The sequence below is a fragment of the Excalfactoria chinensis genome, chromosome 3 (assembly GCF_039878825.1).
Source record: "Excalfactoria chinensis isolate bCotChi1 chromosome 3, bCotChi1.hap2, whole genome shotgun sequence".
Classification (NCBI taxonomy): Eukaryota; Metazoa; Chordata; class Aves; order Galliformes; family Phasianidae; genus Excalfactoria; species Excalfactoria chinensis.
The window spans coordinates 71,953,489-71,972,697 of NC_092827.1; the positions used below are offsets into that span (position 1 = coordinate 71,953,489).

At 36.9% G+C, this 19,209-nt stretch overlaps 1 protein-coding gene across 3 annotated transcripts in view; it reads left to right on the forward strand.

Annotated features, from left to right (window-relative positions):
- Positions 1-19,209, forward strand: part of SDCCAG8 (SHH signaling and ciliogenesis regulator SDCCAG8) — a 98,510-nt gene that overhangs the window by 32,784 nt on the left and 46,517 nt on the right. For all 3 annotated transcript variants that reach the window (XM_072333843.1, XM_072333842.1, XM_072333844.1), the window contains exon 13: positions 2,550-2,692. In XM_072333843.1, the coding sequence (XP_072189944.1) occupies positions 2,550-2,692 (143 nt within the window). The remainder of the gene's footprint in view (positions 1-2,549; positions 2,693-19,209) is intronic.

Consider the following 19,209-nt stretch of genomic DNA (forward strand, 5'->3'; position numbering starts at 1 on the left):
GGCTTCTACCAACTTGTTTTTAATAACCGTTTCTTAAGAATAATTTAGTTAGTGTCTCTGAAGTATGCCTGGATCAGACACCACTGCTTTGTAACTTGCTTGTTAGCATGTCTTCTTGGATGAGAGTAGTTTCCTTCTGTCCTTTTCTTCTGAGATTGTCTGCTAGTTCTGCTGTGGCCATTGCTAGGTTAGAATTCTTATTCCTCTCATCACTCGTGTTGTGATGATGTCTAAATAATGGTATTTAAGATATATTTCTGTATGCATACACACAAATACACACACAGGGGCATATACATGTGTGGAGAGAAGCATCTGATCTAGAATGTTGGGGTTACTGATTAAAGTAGCAGAAATAAAATTGGTCATGAAAACCCGTATTTGCTTCCTTGTTACTTGTTATGGAAGTCATAAAACCCCTATGAATTCTTAAAGATCCTGTTACGGAGTCACTGATTGAGAATTCATTTCTTTCGTTGTGCATATCCATGACAGCTGAAATCTGTGGATGCATTTTAGGGTTGAATCCTGAAGGTTCAGCATCTGGCTGATAGAACATTTTCACCACAGATCATTCTGCTCTGAATTTGCTACCTTCTGTAGGTCTCTGTCAAAACCTGACTGAGCTCGTTTAACTGGAGGGAATGGTGTAAAGCCCTTCTGTTCACTGAGGCTTTTCTCTTACGGAGTGGCAGTGAAGTGTATTGATGTTCACAGCTGTGGTTATGCTTTCTCAAATACTTATTTGATTCTTTTCAACTAATTCATATTTTTGTTGTCTTTTTGAAATATATATTTTTTGTTAAGTGAATTTTAATGAGTGTTGTAGGACTTTTCTGGTTTTAGCTTGTAAAAATGGGAAAAGGTCATGTCCTAATTTAAAACAGAGAAAAATAATATTGTCAAACTACTGCTGCTGAGAAGACTAGAGTGCAGAGAACTTGCTGAGACTTCTGTTGTTCTACTGAAAGGATGCAGAAGTCTCTGGAAATAAGTGAAAAGACAAAGTGTATGTGGATTGGTATGAAAATATTCTCATGGTGCAATAGGTTGTTACAGTCTCTGAAAGGGAAGAAGACTAATGATCTTGCAAATACTTTCACTCGTTTTGTATTCAAAATTGAAATTATCAGTTTAATATGGGAGGTGTCCTGTATCATCGAGGTGACATTCAAACTCCAATCAAAAGATATATCATGAACCTTTGTTGAATGGTCTTATGGGAAAAGTATACGGTAATTACCGATATCTAATATCAATAAAAAGAACATCATGAAACCTTTTTCTGGATGGAGAAATTGTGTTTATCTGCAACATCATAACATACTGGAAGAGATTTGAGTTAACATTTTCACAAGAGGAACGGAGACAACATTATTACAAAGATGCTTCAAGTGCAAATATTGGCACTGAATTACAGTCATTTGTTCTTGTAGTTGTTTGAATGAATAATTCAATTAACTGAAGAAGCTACTAAGGCCTGTCTACATGAGAAAGCTATGACAAAATAAGTTATGGTATGAATTTGAAGTATAATAGTTATTCTGCACTGACTCCCTACATGAACAATTTTATTCTGTACTGCATATGTCCTTTCACAGTTTAGATGACTTTAAAAGTTCTGTCTAGATCCAATAATGGCTAAATGTTTGTGTAGGGAGTTTGTGAAAGAAAGCTACTACCTTCAAATACATGTATTGTTAACTTATTCTATACTACATTACTGTCCTTAGAACATCCTTAGGAAAAAGTGTTGCATTATGTTTCAAACGTATTGGTCTCTATTTCTTCTGAGAATGTTTATAGAAAATGTTTCAAGTGTTGATACTGTGATTAAGTTGGCAATAGTATGTCCAGGGTCCATCAACTTTCCTGATGGTTGTATGTGTAATAAATTAAAGTACTCATTACCTAAATCAGGTTTCCTTTTTTGATTTAGTTGACATATAAAGACTTACACTGTAAAGAATGTGGTAGGATTAGCCATGACCGCTATTTAAGATTCAGTCATAAATAACTTGTTTTGTAAGTAACAAAATCATGAAATTACCTGTATTCTCTTAACATAATATTTTAAGAGTATGACAAGAGCTTGATTCCCATGCACTGTTGCTTATGTAATAGATAAGCAAACAGAGGACATATCCTATGTCCAATAGCATCTAAACACGGTCACTGTTCTGCTTTCTGTTGCAGTGAGTTACAGATACAAATATGGAAGCTTTTGCATGAGGAAATAAGAAAATGATTGTAATGTGGATCTCTTAAACATGCCAAGGCAATAATCTCGATTGTTTATTAATGTGCTTATGGTGTCTATATGGTATGCATTTTGACTTTGCATGAGAGTATAATTTTGACTTTGCATGAGAGTATAATGTCAAATACTTTAATTTACTTGTTTTGCAGTTTTCATCATCAAATTACTTTTGTTCTAAAGCAAAAATACTTGTTACTATTTGGTTTTTGTCACATTAAGATTTACTGTCTTTAAATGTGTTTCCTTGCATTTCTTAAATATACTTTCTATGGTTCTACAATTTTCTAAGAAAATAGAAAAACTGGGATTAGAGCTGAATGGAAACAAGCAGCGTTTGGAACAAGCCCAGCAGGATGTGGCAGGAGCCAGAGAGGACTGCCTAAAACTGACAGAACTGCTGAGTAAATCTGAGCACCAACTGCACCTCACCAGGTACCCCTTATCCTATTACATGCTATAGTACCAATTTCATTCTGCTAATGTTTTTGCCACAGGCTTTCCCCACAGCTGATAGCTGCAGTCATTGCATGGGCAGCCCTCAATCATATTAAAAGTGGAGACTTGAATGACTGAGTTATGAGCTATAAGCAGCTAAAAGCAAATTACTAGTGTGAAGCAAAGGCAATGTTTAACTCCAGCGGTGAGGTTCCATACTTGTAGGCAGGAAAAAGAGCTGGGAAGAGTGCAGCTACTTTCTTGTTACTGTGTTTGGTGGGATGAGGATATTTTAAAATGTCACTTCAGACTGTAATGTACAGCAGCACCCTTAAAGAATGGAATTTGCAGATTAATAATGTGAAGTTTTTGTAGGTGAATGACCAGGAACAGATAAATGTACCTTATCATGCTAAGCTTCCTTGAAGGTTAAACAATCAAAGGGTAACATTATTATCTACAAGTAGGAGATAAGAATGTGCAGAGGGTGTTGAAGTCACTTATTTGGTGGATATGTGACATTATTCATTAAACATTTCTAGAAAATAACAGAAGATTATCCTGACAATTATTCATTCCAGCTTGAATTTCTTTTTTTTCTTTTTTCTTTTTTTTCCTTTTCTCCCACACATTACTGTCTTACTCTTGGAAGATTTTGGCTGTGTATGTGTTGGGCTTTTTTTCTAACTCCTCCCCTCTTCTCACCTGAGAACTGAGTATCTAGATAGAAATCTGAAGACTTTTACTCAGTCCTTAATCAAAAAGTTGAGTTATTTTAAATTTTACATGGGAGGGGAAAAAACCCTTGGATTTTTATCACTTAACAGAATGTCTGCATGTTCAAGTCTTGTACTCTTTGGGCTTTATGAGAATTCTGCCATTGAGTAAATGGAAATAAAATAGAGCTTCATCTAAATTATTAAATTCAATGAATCAGTTTTTTATTCAGCTGCATTTCTGTGCAATTCAGAGCACGGTAGTTTAACAGATGGAAGAAAGTACCACTCTAACAGCCTGTATTTAGAGAAAAAATATGCTAGAGGTTAATGAACTTGAAAAAAGTTTTGGGTGAGTTGTTAAGATATCTAAAGTTTTGATTTAGCAGAACTTTATTAATAATGATTTGTTGTGATAGTTAACCAAATGGCTCACCACGCTCCTTTTAGCAAAAGGCTGATTATATGCAATAAAACTCTGGATATCTTGGAGGAAGTCTGACTAGCCAATGAATTTTTGTGAAAATGTGTGGCTTGTAAAAATCAGCACTATTTACTGCTTTTACATAGTATGGCTCTGGGGAGGTAGCTAACATTCAGGTGACTCAGGTATCTTTACAGTCTGTGGTGTCTGACTTGGGAACTTTGTGAGCCGCAAATCACTGGAGGCTGGGAACAGTGTTTGGGGCAAGTAATGCTTTATGCTGGCCCTATTCTTGCAGTCTTTAATAGGCATCTGCTTTTGGAGACAGGCACTGAATTAGTACAGCTTCTTTGATCAAGTGTGGCCACTCTTCTGAGATGTCCTAATCTTTGTTTATTTTCTCTACTTCTTGTTCATATTATATTTTCTGATTGTGAGTATACATTTTAGGTATTAAAATGTTTTCTGTACTGCCGAATGACTGTGAGAAAGATGTGTACATTAAACTTGGGAAATTGATTCAAATATTTTTCCTTCAAATATCTATAATTCTGTAGTGCTACGTAGGTTTTTTTAATATTCTTCTTATCTTCTTTCCAGGAATACAGTAGGTGATGCTAATGTCACAAGTGGTGGCTGAGGAAGGATGAGATGTATTGCTTCTGAACTATTACCTGTGGTCCCTGTGTACCTATCTTGGTAGCACAGGGTTAGAGATCTTCTCATAATGTCTTCTGTTTTCCCCAAGTCACAGAGGAAAAGATACCCAACTCAAATTTCACTTCTCCTCAGCCTGTACTCTCCTTCTCAGGTCACTTCTGGTAGAGTAAGCTTACTGTACTCATGAAGGGTCAAGATTTACATGTCTTTAATGGCATTACAGTTCTGTGTTGTAAAGCCAGTGTGTTTTTAATGGCACAGTACACCCGTAGTTGTCAAGTTGTCATGTGAACTTGATTCAATTGCAGTCTGTCCTCCTTTTTTATTTCCTTCACCTGAAATGGCAGCTGTGCCAGAGAAAATACTCACTTGAAGGGTAGTGGTAATATCAGTCCTTTGGGGCTTGTGGAATTGTACACCATGGCATTTGCCAAGGAAAACAGATTTTGAGCTCTAGAGTCCTGCCTGTGGGAGGTTGCAACAGAAACTGCACTGATTCAGTGCATCTCTTGGGTATTCTGGCCTTGGCCTGGTCTTACTGACTTCCCTATTTTCAGGACAGAGCCAGCTGGTCAACTGCAAGTCTCCTCTAAAAGCTGAACTTAAGGGAGTTCTGTACTGCTCTTATACCATTGTGGATGGTGTTTCTGTTGCCTTGCATAAACTTTCTTTGTTCTGGCAAAAATTATATATAGCTGAGGAGTTACAGAAATAAATTTTTGCTTTGTATGACTTAGTAAATCACTGATGAAAAAAGTTCTATACTAATCCACTGATTCTAAGCTTGGGTATTGTAAATAGAATAATAAAATGAATACAAGAGCCTTAGATTCTAGTATGCAAACATGAGACAGTAAAGATTATATGAAGGATGAAATTTAAAAGATACAGTCTATGTCTTAGTGAGAAAAAGAAAGCGTTCTGCAGAGCTGTGCTCTTCTTCAGGAGTCCCACTTCTTTTCTTGCATCCCAGTTTTCAAACCTTGTTGATTGATTAACTGCTAAACAGCGTCTAAGTTAACAAAGTGTACTTGTTAAAAAAATCAAGAAAGAGGTTACAATTAGCTATTCTAAACCATTGCACATAGTTTAAATTTGCCTTTTCCCGTCACCTTTGTTTCTGGAGCAATATGTTGCTTAGAAATCTTTGCTATTAGCATGCCTTCCTGCTATTGAATCTAGTTAGTAATTCTAACATGTATGTTTTCAAATAACTGGGAAAATATGGAACCTTTGCAGTGTAGTTTCAGTTGTCAGTTGTAATTCTGTAGATGTCACCATGTTATGAATCTGACCATACTTGCATAACTAACTTTTTGTAGTTTTGTTAACCCCAGTTTTGATTTTTGCTTTTACTTCAGTAGTTTCCCGAGTAGAAATATCTTCTGAAATTACTCCTAAAGTCAGTTTTAAGTTGTTATTTTGACATGGTTGGGTCGTGCTGGTTAAGCTTATCTGAATCTGTTCCTTGTGGCATATAAAACATACAGATCGATTGTTCTTGGCTCATGAGAGTGCGATTGTTAAAAATCATGTTGGTATGCTAGTGGAAAAGATCACGTGAAAGATGCAAGACCTTAACAGCTTGCAAAGATTTTAGCATGTCATCTAATTTAATAAAAACTTTCACTATTCCAGTGTAAGACAATCATCATTAAGGAGTCTTTCCTCTTTTTGTTACAAAACAAATCAGAATTTATTACTTGCTCTGGTTTGTCAGATGTAGCTCTTGTTTTTGTTTGCCAGAACAGTTAAATCTTAAGAATTGGAGGGATCACAGAATTTTAAAATTGAATTTTTTCTGTGTCATCACATGTTTTCTCAGACGTGGGCATAGGCAGAGATACACTTGGATGCAATGTCATCTAAAATTTAATGGAAAATTTAATTGAATAGAATTGAGGCAGATTTTTTGTTTATTATTTACTATTATTGTTTGCATATAGAAGACATTACAAACAGTACTGAATGACTTCTAGGTGAAGAAAAGTTACTAACCCATATAATAAACTGCACTTTTCTGTTCCGTCAAAAGTGACATTTCAGGGTAACTGAATGCCTGTGCCGCTTCCTTAGAGGATAGTAGTGGACAAGGGCTTGTTGCTGTTCTTCATCTTTTCAGTTATGTGATATTTTTCTCCCTCATTTTCACAAGTCTTACCTAGAAAGCAGAGAAACAGAGACTGTGGTATTTGGGGAGTACAGTGGATTTTAGTAGTGCCTTCCTGCTATGCACAGGTCTGCCCAGCAGCCTCTTGCTGATTTCAACACCACCATTAACTCTAATTGTAGTGCATGTATATTAAATAAAGCACATAAATCTGTCATTCCACCTTCAGGTTCCTGTGGCATTATTTTGTCACAGCTTTGCTGTTGTGCTTCGTGATGTCACCAGCATTCCTTATTAGAATTGCTAGAATTGTGATATCTACCTCAGACATCAGATTTCCCATTTAATCTATACTATTAAATTCTAAAATATAAGTTAACTTCTTGATTTTTACATTTTAGTCCTCCATAGTCAGCTAGGTACTTGCACAGTGCCGGATATAATCTGCTGTGTGTTTGGGTGTTTGTTGTTGTTTCATTTTTATTTTTTTCTAGGAAACAATAGTTAGCAGCACGTTCTTGTCCTCCAGTTATAGCACATCCCAAAGAGTCATCGACTCTGCTGGGTGGAAGATAACAGTCAAAGAAATGTTAATATTAAGTGACTGAGATACTGTTTTATGTTCCCAGACTGGCTGACTGACGAAAGGACTTATACTGGGGAAGGGGGGGAAAGGGGAAAAGCAGAAATGAAGTGTAAGCAATGATTGATTTCAATATATATATATTTTTTTACATTTGCTAATTTTACACAAAAGCATTATTTTGAGATGCAGGGGGGAGCGATAACGTGAAGCAACTCCGATAACTAATAAACTTTTCAGATCTTGCTTTGTATGTTTACTTTTCATTAAATTTAGGGACGGTTGCAACTGTGTTGTTGCGATTCAGTCAACATTTATTTCTATCTGTTTTTCATATACAAAGGCATCGGGATGCCAGAAAATAAACTGTTAACGGAGAATTAACTTCTTTGGCATGCTTTCATACTTATCTTCCAAATTAAAGAAAATGAAATGGGCAGAAGCAGAGTGTAGATTACCTCCTTTTTGTCAAAAATGGTGGGAATTTGAAAATTAATAATAAAAAAGGGAACAGATGCAGTAACATGCCAGAGGGAGATTAATGTGGAGAGTAAAATCTGTGAGCAACAAAACTGAAGCAAACTGAATCAGTGGGAGGTGGTTGTACAATCAAAATCAGGATAAAAGAGAAATTACAAACAACCCTGCACTTGTCAAAGTAGTAGTAATGAAATCCTGACTCTGCCAGCAGCGAGAACCTGTGTTAGCACTTTGGGGTAAGGCCGGGAGCCGGGTGCCAGGTAGGAGGGCAGCGCGAGGCTGCTGGGCAGCAGCCATCGCGTGTGGAACAGATGGCGGGGAAAGCTGGCCGGGGAGGGGCTCCTTAGCAGAACTAATCAGACAGTAACAGATAGGGCAGCTGGGAGGACTGACCACCGAGAGGCAAGCGGCGGGGTAGCCGCAGCCTTCCGCGATGTGTGCAGTGGTGTGCCCGTTGGTCCGAGATAAGACCTTGCAATGTCTTTCTAGGCAAAAGCTGCACAAACTTTGGGGCGGATAGAGCGCCTGGCCGCCACTTGCAGTGATGGGAGGCATGAGCTGCTTGCCTGGCCTCATGCAGCCTCCTGAGCCCCCAGCCCAGCCCTGCTAGGTGCATCAGGCTGCCCATGCCCTGCACAAGTGTTGTTTGCCCTTACCCTGTCCCACAATATAAGGATGCGTGGGGTTGCATTTTGTTGTGGTGGCATGTTAAATATAGAACTTGGAGATCTGTAGAAATGCAAAAGCATGTGGATGTGGGGACTGATCCGGCAAACTGATGAGAAAACTCTGCCTTTTACTGAAAGGAGGAAGAGCTGTAGGTCAGCAGCTTCCCACAGGGCTGGGCCCCACTGATCGGTGAGAAGAGTCTTCTGATGTTTTGTTTTTGCTTAGAGGAGGCACTTGCTTCTTTGTAAGTGAGAGCTTGTGAGATCTGAATTAAGGTCTGAGCCTTCTGATCTTGAGTGACATGAAAAATATTATCCATGTAAGAAATAAAAATCATTAGATTTTTTGTGCAAGTAAGAGGTAGTCACATAAAGGAAAATTAGTGGTTCATACTCTAAGTCGATGACTGTCAGCTTGAAAGAGAAATGAAAACAAAATTTTATCAAGGAGGAGGGAAGTAACAAAGGGAACCTGACTTACTACTGTCCAGCTGTATTTGATCATGGGGTGGGACTCTTTTTTTAAACAATTAAAAAGGGAATGTACATCTCCTGCATCTGCTTTCGAACTCATGTATCTCTCTTTTGCAGAAGGTTTATAGCTTGGTTCAATTATTCATTTTGAGCAGGGACGGGAGGATACATTCCATGGATTTGAAATAGGTGGTATAACATAGCCATATGCTATTTATGCAGCAGTTTTTTGCAATAAATCTAATTTGGTACTGTCAGAAAAAATTAGACTTATTTGATATAGCAGCACATTAGTAAATGATTGTGTTAGCTTTGAAAGTTGTCATTCACCCTACTTTACTTGCAATATAATCTTGGAAGGCTTTTTTTTTTTTTCCTTTCTTTTTCCCTGAGTAACTCAATGAAAATGTCTCAGTCTGTTGTGCTGCAGCTGTAGAAACTGCAAATATTTCCCCAGTTGAAAAGAAGGTCTTGCTTTAAGGTAATTGAAGAGGATGGAAGAAAGAATAACCTCTATTGTTAGCAATTATATGAATGAATAGGCAGGAGAATCAATAATGTGGGGGGGATAGATTTCTTCCTCTCCTATAGGTTTTCATAGTGCAGCTGAAATTGTTTATCTCATTATACAGCATGTAGATAAATTAGCTGCTCTGCGTTATTATAGAAGGTAAAATATTTTACCTGCCATGGTAAGACCATATGCTGCTTTACGAAGACTGATACTGAGTGATTTGAAATAAATCGGCTCTGTCGTGTTCTGGCAATGCCTTTTAGAAATTTTGAAGCTTGTGAACGTTGTGTCAAGATAATACACATTTAAGTATCTTTCTATTTAATCATTAAAACATATTTAAGATTATTGTACCAACATTAAAAGGGCACCAATGAAGTTTAAAAGAGGAAGAAAAAAGATGAGTGATCAAATAAAGAAACTCAAAATCATCTGTTAAGTTTGAACACTGAATTCTTTATAAATAACCTTTTTTTTCCATTTGTAAAGAATTCAAACATGGTTTACAGCTTAATTTATTGCCCTACAGCACCAGTTTCTCAAGAAGAACAAAATGATACGTTGTCTGATTTCAGTCCTAGATTTATGTAAATTTTTCTCCGTGGCATTTAAACTGCAAGCGGTCACATCAAATTTCTCTAATGATTTCATCTTTTATACAGCGCGTCAGGTTGCTGAGGCAGCCAAAATGCTGCTGCGTGGAGAGGGTGGTTCGGGAGCGACAATACTTAGAGTGCTTGGGAGCGAGCAGTGAATTCAGATGGAATATGGAAGAGATTGCTGCAGAAAACAAGCATCTTTGGAAGGTCTTTGTTTTGAGCAGCTATTATTCAGCACCAACAGTAATAAGTTTGTGTGTGTACCAAATATTTACTTCAGTTTCATTCAAATTATGTTGTCTATTTGTGTGACTAATGACAACAGGATAATGATTTATTTTTTTTTAACCATAATAATCTTTCAGACACTTGTATTCAAGGCTGCTGAGTTTTTGGCTGAATTCTCTACTGGAGAAATGTTTCTAATTTTTATCCTTGACTAGTCTGGGGTTTTTCTCTCAAGTCTATGTGAAAGCTCGATTTTACAATAAGCTGAAATATTCTTTTGCTATCAGTACTTGGTAATTATGAACTTAACTTTAAAAACTGCCTTGTGCTTTTAAAAGCACACTGGTAGTCATTTACTGTGTGCTGTCACAGTGACTGTTTTTTTTCCCTTATGCAAGATTCTGCTCCTGAAATTCTCGCCTAGAAAATATTTCAACAGAGAAACCAAAAGGTCCTTAATTAGAGACTAGATGTAACTTGACATTTAAGAGCATCAACCTGAGGGTTGTCATCTCTGTGGAAGGTAGCTGGTGGATGGAGGAGGGAAGGCAGGCAAATTACCTGAGCATGCCAGCATTGGCTGCTCTGCTGCTCTTGCCACCCCTGCACTTGGTACCCTGGTGCCGCTGACTGGCTGGGGGGAAATGTGAGCTGGGAGAAGCCTGTCCTAAGCGAGCAGATGAGTGCTGCTTCTGCTGTCGGCTGCTCAACAGAGCTGACCTCCTTTCCCTGTCTGTGCTGGCAGCCTGGCGAGTTTAGTAGCATGCTGCCATTGGTTGCCCCTGTGGTATCCTAGTGATTCAAGTATCAAACTCTGCTTTTGCAGAAACAGGAGCAACTGTTCCTGATTAGCAGCTCCTTGTTGTTCAGATACATTCTACAGGACTCAAAATAAGAATTAAATGTTTCTTTGTCATTACGTGGGACGATGCTGTGTATTTGGTTTGTCCCAAAGTTCCTCCTCCATTTCCAGTGCTTTTGTTGACCTGTCTGTAGTTTCCTGAGGAAGAAGAAGATCATAACATCAGAAAACATTTACTTGCAAATGCAGGGACTAATCCCTGTGTAAGGAGTGTATCAGTGTTAAGTTATTATTGAGCTAAACTTACATAGTACTTGTCAGTGCAATTTTTATTAGAGTCAAATTCAGACTTAACATAAGTATAACTGCATTTCTGCTAATGAGATTGGATTAGCTCTTGGATTTGCTCCCAGAAAGCTTTACTTTAAATTCATTTATTTTTTTTAACGCAGTAATAAAATGCTTGTTTCATTATATTTTCTTAAAACTGAAATATGTATTTATATTTTTTGTACTAAATTTAATCTTGGTGAAATAATTCTTACCCCTCTCCTGCCCCCCCTACGCCCCCCCCCCCACAACTTTTTCATGGATGCCCAAGATGCAGGCAGTTAAATTGAAAGTTGTTTCTTATTTTAGAAGAATGAGACTCTCGAGGAGGTTAGTTAATAATTCAGGAGTTTGTAGCTATCGGAATCTATTCCTGAAAAGAAATACAGACACAGGAGTTGCTAAAAATAATATATCCTGTTGACAAAATGAATTTAATCTCAGCTTTGACAAAGAATCTTTACAATTCATCCTAATGTGTAAGGCAGTATTTTATCAGAGACATACACATGTGTTTACAAGGCTTGAAAGCAGGAAAAAATATTCAACTCTTTTTTGTCCTTAAACATTGTTGCATTTTAAACATCTGTAGGTAAGTTTGGAAACTCATAAACTTAGTTGGATGTTCCTATTTTTTTTATTTTTTTTTATTTTTTTGCATTTTCAGTTGATATCTTTGTTGCACAGTGTTAAAATGAATCAAAATTGTTCATTTATTATTTTTATTGTCATATTTTTTCCTCTTCTTCATATAGCTTTGCAAGGTCTTCTCAGGGATTATGCCATTCTTTGCAAGGAGGTATACATACATGAAGAAAAACATATTAGGAGTTAATAAATGACTAAAGTCTTTTATTTTACTTCTATATTATTTCTCTTAAACCCCAGACTGATCTTCATAAATTGAGAACTGCAAAGAACTTCATCTTCTGCTGGTTAGCAGAAGTGGATTTAAATCCACACCGACAGTTCATTTGACAATGACCTTGAGGGGCTTTGCTTCTTGAAGAAGAAAGCAGAAGCTTGCGGTAAACAAAGTTCACTTCTGACAGATGGATTGAATGACAGAAAGGTTGCGAGTGCCAGAATAGCCCTGGCAGAGGAGGAAATGTTCAGTGGAATCCAACAGGAGAGGAGGTGTGAACAGGTGCAGGGTTGCTGACGGAAGGGGAACCAGATGGAAGGAGCCAGAGCCAGTTTATTTAAAGGAAAAGGCAGAAAACACTGAAAGGCTGTGCGATCAGTGGCTAAAAGTGTGCATGGAAGAAGGTAAAAATTCACAAAGCAAAACTGCACAGTGGGATATCTAGCACTTAACATAACGGTAGTAATTTATGAGTTCAGTTTTAAAGTTGCTATTGAAACATGTTTCTCCTTAAATCTTGACAGCATAAAGAAGAGATTAATAACCTGACTAAAAAAGAGAACAACTAACCAACCCTTGACTAGTATCCTACTTGTCCATTATTTCTAATATTAATGTGCAGACAGTGTTTCAGTCAGGATACCAAAATTATGCCACAATGAAGGATCCATAAGGCTGGATTTCTGTTTTTTGACTCATCTGTCTGTACCTAGTTCTTGTGGTATGTGGGCATATAGACATGTTTTTTATTGGTATGTTTCTGTAACATCAAAGCAAATCAACATCAAGTATAATGTAGGATTAGCTTAATATTTGCTTGATCTTGCTTTTTGGTTACAGCATTGTCAGATTGCTGGAATACGTGGTATTTTGCTGTAGAATTGGGGAGAAGTCTAGCTTACCCTAGATTAAATGTCTTAACAAGAAATGTTATCCTTCAGATTGTCTTCATGAGGAACTGATTATTGTGTGAAGTTCTACTTCTTCCCAGGCTGTTCGTGTGAGGCAGAGAGTAATATTCCTCAGTTCCTAACTTCAGCAGTAGTCGGGGAGAGTTAACAGCTTCAGAGCATCAGACCTGTGGCTAATATGGTAGCTTGACTGGAAGTTGTGTCTCTGCCCAAACAGAATGTCTGAAAAATTTGAGGTGGCTGTTCAGCAGGCATTCAGAGTGCATCTGTGATCTACTGGATCATTCAACTGTGCTGATCTGATGCGGATCAGGTGTGGCTGCACAGTCACTTTTCTTTTGAATTAGCCAGAGCATGCAATGCGCTGCTTATGCTGACTTTATGCCAGCTGCAGGGGGACAGATGATACCTGATTCAGCACAAAGCTTGCTGGTATAAAATTAGTGTACCAAAATCATTGGATTTTATTTCTTTTTTAAACAAATTTAAAATGACAGGCTGCGTTCATAGCAAATCAGATCTCTGCATCATTTAGCTGCATCATTTTTTGATTCAGCAGTAGGAGCTTGAAGTCTGGATGTACTGTATCAACAAGCTGAGCCTTGGTGTACAGTTCTGCAATGGTTCTGATGTAGTCTAAGTCTGTGCTGCTACTGAAAAGGCAGTTCCCAGGAGTGGATAACATGTGGTTTTGCTTGGCCACATACCCACACATCTCCAGGCCCTTGTTTAGGTTAATACCAGCAACTGTGTGATCAGGGAGTTCAGGGAGCTGATTCTTTTGAAAAACAATTATTTGCTCCTGGAGAATTTGTACGAATGCTGATTGTCAGAGGACAAAAAGAACGCACCTTAAACTGGCAATGTTGCCTTAGACTGGCTTAAAACTGTTATGGAACCACATAATAAGAGACTGCTGGTACCAAAATCAGGAACAGCAATAAGTTTTAAAAAAAAAGAAAAAAATTGCATTTAAAATATAGAGAAAATATTATATGTAACTATGTGTATGAAGTAAAAATCTTCTATGTGAAGCAAACATTTCAACATTAAGCCATCTGTGAAACTGGCTTGTGGAACAAAGAGCAAAGGAGGAAAGAATATTTTGTAGAAAAGGGCGCAATACTGTGAAGTGCTTAGTGCTGTGCACTGGCTTGACTGAAACCACTTCTCATGTAGTATCTTCCTGTGAAACTTCTGTGCTGTACTTAATTGCATGTTCCTACGTGGTCTTATCAGCCAAGTAATTCCCAGTCTGATGGTAATAGCATTTACAGATTGAATGCAAGGTGCGTATCTTACAGGCAAGGCTTGTGGATGTTCCAGAAAAAGAAACTTTCTTTTTTCTTTCTTTCCTAACAGTGAATGAGAAGCTAGTTAATGTTTAGCTGTGGCTTGGCATACATTGAAATACCCAAACTTAAAAGGAGTTACAGTCTACGTTGAGAAACTTGCATTTTTCAGTATATATCCTTCGAAGGAAAAACACTAAAGTAATGGAATAGTGTTATAGATTACTTATTTGAAAATTATTTATGTTGATTTTAAAACACCAGTGAGAAATGCAGTCTTTTCATTTTGTTAATAGATCCAGTACATAGCAATAGATGCAACACCAGTAGCGCGAATGCTGAAATTAATGATTTTAAAACTTCTTCACACTGTATAAGCTTTTGTAGGAATAATGCTCTGTGTCTCTCAATTCATTTTCCCTTAAAACTTTTCATCTTTTACTTGCCCATCATCATTATCTCTATTACAGTTAGTGGTAAGTTTTGAAGTAGTTTTCAAGCATAGTAAGTAATCAAAAATAGAGGAGTTGTTGTCATTTGCAGTCATTAATTAATAATATATTCTGATGCCTCTGGCAGGACTTAAAGGTCAAAATCACAGTCTGGACTTTGCATTTTATTTATTCTGTAGAACTTCTAATACTGTATACTACATAAAGTACAAACATCTATAGGAGTTATAAGCACTTTCCAGCTGTTGTAAATATACTTCAAGTAGAGGAAACAGGGAGAAAAAAATGCAGTGGAAACAAGGAAGGCAATACGCACTAACTTTCTATCTCAGCAAAATTGAAATTCTCAGAATAAGTAGAATGTTGTATAACAAGGTTGGAATTATTTGGATTCCAGTAAAGGGGATGGATTTATATGACCTATTGTATTATTTGCATTGTGAGGAAAATAGTTGTAAGTAAGGTTATCAAATATTTCTATTTAGTCTCTTGAGAAAGTTGGAAATATAGGCAGAGCTTTGACTTGCTTTCTCCCCCATTTTTATGCTCCTTAGGTTTGAGGTGTTTTTGTGAAGTAAGAGTACCTGGGGAGGGTTGTCTTTTCTGGTTGCTTATCTCAGATAGGATAGTGAAAAATTTTGTTTCATTCATAAACCTACTTTTAAGATGTTTCTACTTTAAAGTGATTTCCATACTGTCTTCTTCTCTTGCAGGTCTTTATTTGAAAAGTGCAATAGATTTGAATGTTTAATTTCATACCACTTTTAAATGCTTATCTTAAGGCATAACTTTTATAATTGCTTTCAGTAACTTCTTCACATAGTTATGAGAAAACTCAGATACTTCATTATTTTACAAAGGTCTCTGTGTCTACCAACAAATGTAAGTAGACATCTTTCATTGTAAAAACAAAAATCTCATAAGCTTCTCTTCTCACAAATAAGACTGTTTGCATTCTTAAAAATCAAGCATTCCTCTGGTTTTACCAACTGAATCTCTGCAAAATGTGACCGTACAAATGTTGCTTGTACTGAAGCTCATGAAACACAGTGTGCTGGCTGGGGCAGATTCCAGAAACTTGAGCTTTCCACTGAGAAGACCTGGCAGCCAGCTCCAGAATCAGCATCCGGTCAGCTCCCAGAAACAGACAGAAAGAGCAACTCAGTGGGTAATTCCCACAATGGGATACAGGAAGAGCAATTTTTCAGCTTCTTGGAGGGATTTGAAAAAGTGACCTGATCATGACGCTTTTACAAGTCATTTCTATATAATTCTTCCACTTGCATGCATGCAAACATCCTTTTTTTTTTTTTTCCCTTTTATTTTTGGATATCACAAATATCCATGTCATGCCTCTCCTTCCGCCCTGTAAGAGAACAGAGCACCATAAAATCTGGCCATCCCAAACATGGTGTGGTGAGTTTACACAAGTAGGGAAAAATCAATACATCTATTGTAAAAAAATAAATAAATTAAAAAAAAAAAAATGGAGAGAAAATACAAAATTAACATTGTTGCATAAGAGGATAACATGAAACACTGCCCAGCTGTGTCTTCAGTCTTAGCAGTCCTCAGTATTAACAGGGATCGATTAGATGATGATAGTATGTAGGCCTTATAAAGGAAGATAACCAACCAGCACTAAACAAAAGGTTTCTAGAAGCTTGACTGAAGAGAAAGGGAGTTTTCTTAAGATTCTAAGTCTTATTACTTACCAGACCCTAAAATATGAGCATGTTACGTACTTAACTGTAAATTTTTAAGATATGGTAATAAATAACTTGTATGTCGTGACTACATTTAAAACCAACATTTACTTCTTTATCTAAATATTTGGAATCTTATTGTGTTGTATTTCCTTACCTTAAGTATTTGGAACACTAAAATTTCAGATAACAAGTTTATAGAGTTATGCTCTAAGATGCATATGGAGCACATAAAGAAGAAATTTGTAAAGTGTTGTGAAGCAAACAATGATTTTATTTTATGTACATTTGCCTATGACCTTTATTACTATTTGAATGCTTTCTGTTATTGTAGTAGGAACTGTATTTTTCTAATATTTCACATAATAGGAAATACACGTAGACACTGTAACCTCTTCTTCCAGATTTTCTTTTCTTTTCTTTTCTTTACTTTTTTTTTTTTTTACTGTGTACGTTATGTTGCCTGAAAGAAGAGCAAGGTTGTCATCTGATTTTTCTGTTCTTCTCTTGATACCTGTAGCTGAAAGAATATGAGCAGCCTGTAAGAAGATGGTTCAGAAAGCTGCTTGTTATGCTTATTAGGACAGTCTGTTAGACCTGTGTCATGGAAAGTTACGAAGTAAACTGTATAAAAAACTTCTGGACCTTTGTATCCTGATCTGTTGGCTGCGATCCTTGAAGTTCCTAATACACAAAGATTTTCAGGTCCTTTCATTTGAATCTATTTTAGTGTCTGCAGGCCAATTGTTTTATAAAGATACTAGGAATTCAGTGCTTAAGTACCTTCTCTAAACTGTTGTTCCATTTGATAAATGGGTAGCACAAACTTCTGAGTATTGTCAGAAATTCTTGGCAAGCTAAGGGAGTCCTCAGTTTTGTGCCTTCCATCTTAGGACAGCAGTAGTTCACAGTGCTGGACTTCTTGGCTGCTGGTTACCTAGGAATGGCCTCATGCTTGACCACTGGGTATGTGGGAGAAGTGCTAGGCTCCACTGGGCCTTTTGCTGCCCAAGTGTGAGTGTTGATGCAGAGTCTGGGACTGGCTGTTATGGAGACCAGCATTCCTGGTTGTTCAGGTATCATAAACATTTGGTACAATAATGCAGTACTGCCAGCTACTCTTTAACAATTTATGAACTCCAGTTTTAAAAAAATAAATAATATATATATACATATATATATATATATATATAAAAGCCTACAAGATTTTGTAATTAAATATTTAATTAGCAAGAAATGAAGTTGTCAGAAATAAGATTATAGCTCCTTATGTGCTGCAGAACTTACATATAATTGTTGGAGTATTTTAATTTGTTTACTTAAGTTCATAGTCCTTACTAATGGATCCATTAGCTTTTTACAAAATACCATGTAGTGGATCTCATGGAAAAATCAAACTGTCAAGATAGGGAGCATGGTTGTTTCAACATCGTAGTTGCTTTGTGAGGAGGCTTACTGGCAACTTCCAGAGTCAAAGACCTGATTCTGTGCTGTGATTCATCTTGTGTTCCCTTAATTTGGTTTTTTACTCCTGGCAAAGCAAAATTTGCGCAGACGTATTTACTACTAAACTGCACTGTAAAATTCAAAGTTGTATCAATCTAAGTTTTGCTCTTTTCTAGGCAAAAAATCAGTTTCTTGGTCAAATTAGACTTCCACATCGCTAATAGTTAAATTCTTCATTCCTTGTGGAAAACTGTACCTGTGAACTACTCTTCATTTACTAGCGATAGGGAAGTTTTGTTTCTCTGCTTGTTTTATTGACTTTGTTGACTCAAATTGAGCCAATGTGCTTTACATGTTAGCTTGAGGTCAAGTGAATTTTCACTTGATCTTCATCAAGGGATTTTTATGGCTTGCAAGTGATGTCAATCCTGTTTTTTACCTTCCTGTTCTGTGAGCTGCAGCTCATTGTGGCCTTGGTTATGTCAACAATTATTTAGAAAGCAAGAATTATTTAGAAACATGTTAACTAAGTGGTCTGCCCTTGACAGGAATAACCAGGCCCAGGGCAATTGGTGCTCCAAGAAAATCACAATGGAAAGCTTGTAGTTCAGAGCAGAGACTGAGGAGAGCTTAAGTTTGTCTCCTTTCTTCTGACTATATGGCACAAAAAATGAAAATCCTCGTGAGTTTAATACTTCTGCTTTAGGGAAGCAGCTCACCCATTCTCTATCGTTTTTGTTGGTAACTATAGTTCACACTTTAAAAAAAAAAAAACCACAAAACTGGTACAATTAATCTTAAACCATCATTTCTGATTCTGATCTTACTTGCATCATCAAAATTGGGCTGTACTTTCTTTACATTTCACTGTCTTTGCGTTTTTCCTTAGTCAATACGAGAAATGTTGAAGCTATTGGAATAGAAAACTTTTAGTGCTGGAGGAGCCTAACATTTTACTGTCTAGATACAGTTGAAAGCTTTTATTTTTCTTAAACCAAGTTCGCTTTCTTCCAGTAGTTCTAAAGTTTCTTGGGTGTTGTTATACATGCTTTATGCATACTTATTTTATACCCATAGGAAAAAAGTGTGTGTGTGTATATATATATATATATATATAGGGGACACTTTACTTAAGAGAGCAGAGAGAGCAAAGTAAGGGGGCAGGGAGGGTGTCAGATCTGTTTGTGAGTGATTAACCACTAAGTTCAGACAACTTTGGCTCCAAGAAATGTTTCATTCCTCAGCAGCTCTAAG